Consider the following 7,473-nt stretch of genomic DNA (forward strand, 5'->3'; position numbering starts at 1 on the left):
TATTTTTATTATAATTCTATAAGAGCAGGCGGGGTGGTCCGTGATACCACCCCATCACGCGTTAAACAACAACGAAACACCGCCGCCGCCCGTTATATCACGCGTTATATTATTAACTCGTTATCTTGATAACGCGTGAAAGTCAAAAAAGGAACTTTAGAATTGGACAGTTGGCTGACAAACACATTACTCAATAATTTTTAATTGGACCTTTCATTTAAAGTAAACTGAAACATTTTCTAATTTTAAAATAAAAAATTAAAAAAATTTGGGAGTGATGGAATTGTATCACTAGTGACCACCCCACTACATTTCTATCACTAGTGATAGAATATTGGGTGATGATATGGCATGAGTTGATTGGTGCTTGGTAGTGATAGAATTGTATCACTAGTGACCACCCCTTTCCCACTCGTGTAAGCTTTTGAGCGAGCTCAAGTTTATTGAGTGAAACTTGTGCCTAACTCATCTAAAGTTATTTTTAAATTTGAACGGCTGATCGTGAAGCTTGCTCGTTTACACCCCTGGGCTATGGCTAAAGTAAAAAAAAAAAAAAAAACCATCTATTAAGTTGGAAAAATCATGGCATTCAGCATCTTCGAAAATTCAACCATTAATGATCCTATGTGGGGAAAAATCCGAAAATCATAGTAGTTCAGTGGCATATGCTCTCATCATGCTGATGGTGACCTTTCAATATCCTAATTGGGGAATGGGGTTTCTGTTGCATCCATAAATTCACGATCAAAAAGTCAACCAGTGATCCATTCATAAAAATGGAGAAATCGATGTTTGGAAGACGATTTGAAGGAAAAGTTGCAATTGTTACAGCTTCAACTCAGGGCATAGGGTTCAGTATTGCTCAACGGCTTGGGTTTGAAGGTGCCTCTGTCGTCATCTCTTCTCGCAAACAGGTTTTTCAATGACTGATTATGATCTGATGATTATTGTGAGTCAAAAGCATGGAGTTTTATGGTTTACTTAATTCATATATTCATTATTTTAAGTTCAATAATCACAAATTATTCAACTTATCTCATTATGTTTGCACTTTCTTTGGTTTCTTTTGATCGGATATCAATTGAAGAAGGTATGCTGAATGGGTGATATATTTTCTTGTATAATATTTTTTTTTTTTTTTTTTTGATGTTAAAGTGGTTACATTTTATTTTCTTTAACTTGCTCAGTTATGACTGATTATCTTTAAATCATTATACGATTATTTGTTGAGTTGAAGCCGTTCAAAAAGAAAAAAAAAAGTGAATTGGTTGAGGTGGTGTTTGGTTAAAATCAATGCTTGAGCCTTTGAGAATGTGATTCAAGACTTGCTTATGAATGTTTGGGTCAAATTGATGGTCAATTTGGTCTTGTTTCTGCTCCAAAAGCGCAAGTTTAATGTTACGTTTGTTTTTGGTAACCATGAGAACCCGTTAAGGGAAAGTTACGGGCCCACCAATACCCTGCTAACCAGTGGGAACAGGTAAAAAACCAGTGGAAGTTGGATTTGAACTAAGAGTGGAATCAAACGCTTACCACTGTGCCAACCCAGTCCTTGACGGTTAACTTAAAGCTTACATGTGTCGTTAACATTTTTGAATCTTTGCACAAATTGGATGTAAATTCGATCTGTTTCTTTTTTTCCGTTGATTGAAATATGTATGAATTGAAATATCAAATCGTGTTTAAAGATAAACATTTATGTATAGAAAAACGTTGATGAGGCGGTTGGAAAGCTCAAAGCACAAGGAATTGAAGCGTTGGGGTCGGTATGCCATGTTTCTAATGCGCAACAGAGAAAGAATCTCATTGAGCAGACAGTTCAGGTGAGGATGAACGTGGACCCATATTCTTATATTCCACTTGCGTGTAAATTCAAGTTGGTTATGTAGTTATTTTGATCTCTTTTTCTGTTATGTATGCAGAAATATGGGAAAATAGATGTAGTAGTGTTAAATGCTGCGGTTAATCCGTCTGTTAATCCCATTCTCCAAACTAAAGAATCAACCCTTGACAAACTTTGGGAAGTCAATATTAAAACCTCCATACTACTTCTTCAGGTAAACGTTATATGTAATAGTTAACCATCTCTTTTGACCGAAACGTTAAACTTTTGGAAGAGAGATATATTTTATGGGCTCAGCTGAGCAGTGTTTTCTTCTTTGAACAGGATGCATCTCCTCACTTATCCAAAGGTTCATCGATTGTTTTCATTTCGTCTATCAGTGCATTCCAACCGCCACCTGGCATGGCTATGTATGGTGTCACAAAGACTGCTCTTCTCGGTCTTACCAAGGTTTCAATGCTCCCTTCTTTTGCGTTTGTTATTGTCCTGATCGGGCTCAATATTCGGGCTTAGGCCTAGATCTGGCCAGATATAGGAATGGGTGTGGGCCCCATTTGGCCAGATCTCATCCGGGCCTAAGCCTAGATCTGGACATACGTCATTATTTATAATAAAGTTATAATTTTTCTTTCTTTATGGTATTTGTTTAGGCTCTTGCAAGTGAGTTAGCCCCACATACGCGTGTTAACTGTGTGGCCCCTGGGTTTGTGCCTACACACTTTGCTTCATACATTACCAGCAGTGAAGCCAAGGTAAGCATTTTCTACTTCAATAGTGTCTCTGCGTCTTTGACTGTACTCGTATGTTTGACCTTTGACAAAATGTCTAAAATACCCTTCAGAGAAGGGAGATGGAAAACATGACGTCTCTCAAAAGGCTTGGGACCACACAAGACATGGCTGCAGCCACCGCTTTCTTGGCTTCTGATGATGCTTCGTATATAACCGGTGAGACTATTGTGGTTTCTGGAGGAACTCCATCAAGGTTATAAACGTCTTTTGTTAGTTGTTACATTTTGCAAACGTGTTCACTTGTGACTTCTGATAAGCTTTGGTGTAAGTGTAAGCTAATAGATCATTTCTCAGGTTAAGGTCACCTGTTCACTTTAATCTATTTTTAATCCTTTTGACAACTATGTTTTGTTGATTTTCCTTTTTGATAAAATGACTATTTTACCTTTACAAAATAAATAACTTGAAAACACCCTAACACCCCCTCCACCCCACCGTCACTCCAGTCCGGCGAAGGCCAGCAGCCGCCCGGTTCATTTAACAAATGAGCTTAAGCCTTAGTAGTGAGATTTGTATGCCGGTTTTCAAAAATACATTTAATAGTGGAAACAAAGGACATGTTAATGATTTTGGAAATCTCACACGATGGAACTAATTGCAATACACAAAACAGTCCTCCGTATTAGGTTTAAGCAAAACCAACCTTTGTTGGAAATTGATCAAGGATTTTAAAATTGTAATAAAACAGATAAAATGGAATAATGGATTGAACGTTTTATCAACTTGAAAAAGGTACAAGTAACTATGAAAGTTATTTAGTGAATACCATAATCTAAAAAACATAACGTTAAATTTACTTTAGTGAATATTATTTCTTGCGGTTCTGGGTATAAATTGACATTTCTTTATTGATACCATTTGTAACTAAAGATGCATACCAACGTTATAAAGTAATATTTAATTATATGGTAAAAACGTAATTAAGATAACTAATATTTAAAAATTAGGTACAACTAAGAAGATTTATAAAAGAATAACTACATGAGTAGTCCGCTGTACAATTACCTTTCAACTTTTAACATTAATGCTTACAACCACTCAACTTTTTAAACACTTTGTAATCAAGTTTTACGTACGTATTGTTATGTGCATGTCTGTATAAATTTAAGTCGATTTACGTTTAGACGTAAGTTTTTTTTTTTTTTAGGAAATCATTCAGGTCAAATATAATACGTTTTATGTCGTACCTTTCTTCAACTTAATAAAACATTATAAATTAAAACGAGTCAGGTCAAATGTGGTACGTTTTTATTAGATGGTAACAATTCAAGTTACTTTACGTTTCAACGCCCCCACACCGTGCCGTACCATTCTTTAACTTAAGAAAACATTATATTCCTATATGCTTATTTTTTTTACGTGTCGATATAAATTCAAGTTGCTTTACGTTTCAACGTAAGTTTCTTCCAAAATATATGTCAGGTCAAATATAATACGTTTTTGTACTTATTTTTATATACGTTTTCAGTTGATCTACGTATTATTGTAAACTTTGTTCGGAAACAGGTCGGTTCAAATATAACATGTTTTCATTAAACGCTATAAATTCGAGTTATACCTTGCTGCAACGCGCGAGCAAATTAAATTTACTAGTTCACTACATTGTGGTCATATTATATTGTGAATCAAGCTGGCCCATTAAATACTGGTCAAGCCCAACCCAGAAGGGGAAACCGGACCTGGAACACATCAAGAGCATGAAAGGATTTTGTTATGAATAATTGAATACCACATCAACAAGATAGAGAGCATGAGCATTGCACGTTATAGTGGGATAGGATAACATGAGTTCATTATGAAAATTTCTATGAATTGAGTCTTTCTCTCTCATATCATTAATTCTCATTCACCCGGTGTCTAACCTATTGGTATTACCAGTTATATTGCTTGCAGGAGACGTCATCGGTATAATAGAGCCCGATTTATTTTTCGATCCTTTGAAAATCTAGTATTACCAATACATACCCGTGAACTAGTTTATATCCATGTTCAATTTTGAGTTTAAACTCTACATTGAATTTTTATTTTTTTTATTACATCAAAATCTACCTTTTAAGTGTCATTTTTGGGTTAATGTTTCTCTAGACTCAAATATGCTAAGAGATCCTATGATCCGGTTGATTATGAAAGTGTTAATCATTTAGAATTTTGGGTGGTTAAAGAAGAGCCGGAAGGAAAACTTCATAATGATGATATAGATAACATGTTTGGTGAGGAAGACATGAAACGCCTTCTCAAACATAAAGTTAGTTGTTATATATTTTAGTTATACGACAAGTACCCTTGTGTTTTAACACTCCAATGCCATAATATTTCTTATTTTAGGGATACGGTGTGGGCGGCTAACCAGATCGGTAAATGGGTTTGCTGAGCGGTAACACCCCCGCCGACCCATTTTGCCGATCGGTAAGGAAACCAAGCGGTGTGGGTTTGCCGTGTCACACCCCCAAAATCCATAAGCGGAGTAATACCGCGAGGCGTGTGACTGACCAGGATCATACCACCAATCATACTGAACAATAAGTGAAATAAAGTAAAACGAAGTAAAACAACCAATCAAACGTTTAGTGTTTACGAAAACAAAATCCCAAACCAAGTTTAAATGTTAGCGGAAGCAAAAGTTTAAAACCCATTAAGTAAAGTAAAAGTCATAATGTTTAATAGTAGAAATCCAACAGTAGATTCCTAACCACAACGTCCACTTCTCATGCAAGCTCCAGCCATGCACCTAACGACCTCCAAAGCATGCAGTAGTGTGTCAACAAAAAGTTGGCGAGTTCACAGTTGGTTGTCCGTTTTAATATTGTTCCAAAAACCATAAGTTGTTAAGTTCCTTGTTCTTTATAAAAACATGCCATGGGGAGCTACCCCAATGTTTTAAACCACTAGACCCGTACCATATCGACTACTGACTAAAGTTATGTTGAGTGCCCCAAGTCAATGTCTATCATCATTGACTAAGTGCCCAAGTATATTAGTCCACTCCCATCCTTTGCGGGATGGTGTGAGGCTTGTCAAACCTAATAGCGCTATTTAACTAATAACCCGTTCGCCATTGGCCCGACGATTAAGCCGATATACAATGAGTGGGAACTTTAAGATAAAGTTGTTGTCTTGTATGCTTAAGACATGTATTATAACGGTTGTCGTCCTTCACCTAGGAGGACGGTAGTACGTATTCTACCCAAGGGGGATAATTGTTATTTAACCCATTCCCAAACCACCGGGAATCACCTGTTTTTTAAGAAAAGTGTGAACTCACCTTCGATTGCTCGGTTGGTCTCTTAAAATGGTTAGGAGTCAAGGTAGGTCAATTACGTTCTAGTACTATTACCATTTAGTTTATTAGTGTGTTTAAGTAAGGCACAAAACTCATACATGTATCTAAACACGTATCATGCAATCACGTTAACAACTTACATACATATGCCTATTGCACATATAATTTCTTACGGTCACAACACACAATAATTCACATAACATTATCGTTGATATCAAACAAGTTTGATCATTCTCAGATAGCACAAACAACACTTAGATACGCACATTATAACTTGTTACATTTCAGCTTTGACGTCCAGAACTGGGCTATTTTCGGGTATTTTTATAAAATAATTGTCTCATTCCAAAAATTCTAAATAATTTGCAGAATGTTCCAAGTGGTCCACGTCACTTTGTGTAAAAATCTCAAGATCTAAGTAATTACCAATTATTTATTAAAAATCATCTAATAGGCTGCAGTCAGATTCGTCACTTTCTGACTACAGTCCACGGAAAAAATTGTTTAAAAATCATCGTCTGTCCGAATGGCAAAATTCCAGTGGAAGATTTTCGGCAACATCCGTGTCCAGCTACTGTGCGACTTTCACGACCTAACTCTATCCAGATTACAGATATAACGTAAAACATAACAGGTAATTTCTGCAAAAAAATGCAGCTTTAGCTGCTGTACGAAACAACTCTTTAAAAATAGTAAACGACCTCAGAAAAATAAGATTCCAGCGCCATTTGAAGGGTTTTTAAAAAACGTACGTTGCAGACTTCAGAAAATCAGTTTTTCGATATATAACGACCTGTTTACAGCCAACTGAAGTTGGCTGTAAATGTTAATCAGCTTTCTGTTTATGTCTGTTGGTGTACTACATCTGTTGACTTCGTCTTGGATCGAGTCTTAGTCTTAGATTGTTAGATCAGGGCGCGTTTTACGAGAAAACAGGATATTGTATGTGTGTTTAGATATAGGTTCGCTTATAGTGACATAGGAATAGGTCCGCTTGTATGTCAACTGATAGATCCGCTTATACGTACAATGGAGATCCGCTTATTCGGACATGTCCATTGAAGCGGATCTCCTAGCACTATATATAGGTCATTTAAGCGAACCAGATTAGAAGAGTCTTGAAAACTGTACCGAAGTGCTGCCGGTCCAGGATTTGAATGTAAACTGTCAGAAATCAATGCAAATAGAAGTTTAAAGTGATTTGCTAGCTGTTCCTAAGTCAAATACTTATTTTCCGCATCTGTAATTGATAGAATATCCTCTGAACGACTCGTTTGGGTCGAGACACGATCCTACAAGTGGTATCAGAGCTTCAGGAGGAGGAGTTCTGCAGAGAATAGCTGGAATTTGTCAAGATTTCTTTCTTCTACACCTTCTTTCTTCAGTTCCGACATTTTCACCGGTCAAAATCAGCTCAAAATTTCAAGGATTCTGCATAGTTGGATATAGACAAATCCTGGAAAGTTTGGTGTTAAAATTCGCATTAAAAATGGGTCAAATTAGCTTTCGAGTTAGTTCCGCTTTTACGGACACACCATAGTTCCGCTTGTGTGAACGGG

The 7,473-nt window shown here is 36.5% G+C and overlaps 1 protein-coding gene across 1 annotated transcript; it reads left to right on the forward strand.

Annotated features, from left to right (window-relative positions):
* The first annotated feature begins 595 nt into the window (after nucleotides 1–595).
* On the forward strand, nucleotides 596–2,976 carry LOC110865100 (tropinone reductase-like 3). Its single transcript, XM_022114310.2, has 6 exons — nucleotides 596–914; nucleotides 1,707–1,823; nucleotides 1,923–2,057; nucleotides 2,168–2,293; nucleotides 2,494–2,595; nucleotides 2,685–2,976. Exons 1-6 carry the CDS (start codon nucleotides 777–779, stop codon nucleotides 2,832–2,834), a joined length of 768 nt encoding a protein of 255 aa, XP_021970002.1. The 5' UTR covers nucleotides 596–776; the 3' UTR covers nucleotides 2,835–2,976.
* The last annotated feature ends 4,497 nt before the right edge of the window (nucleotides 2,977–7,473 follow it).

This window comes from Helianthus annuus, chromosome 1, assembly GCF_002127325.2.
Source record: "Helianthus annuus cultivar XRQ/B chromosome 1, HanXRQr2.0-SUNRISE, whole genome shotgun sequence".
Taxonomy (NCBI): Eukaryota; Viridiplantae; Streptophyta; class Magnoliopsida; order Asterales; family Asteraceae; genus Helianthus; species Helianthus annuus.

Excerpts from the sequence above, each read along its gene's own strand:
- LOC110865100 (XM_022114310.2), top strand. The coding sequence starts at position 777 with ATGGAGAAATCGATGTTTGGAAGACGATTTGAAGGAAAAGTTGCAATT. Across the intron at positions 2,058-2,167 it reads CCTCCATACTACTTCTTCAG|GATGCATCTCCTCACTTATC; the intron begins GTAAACGTTATA and ends TTCTTTGAACAG. Across the intron at positions 2,596-2,684 it reads TTACCAGCAGTGAAGCCAAG|AGAAGGGAGATGGAAAACAT; the intron begins GTAAGCATTTTC and ends AATACCCTTCAG.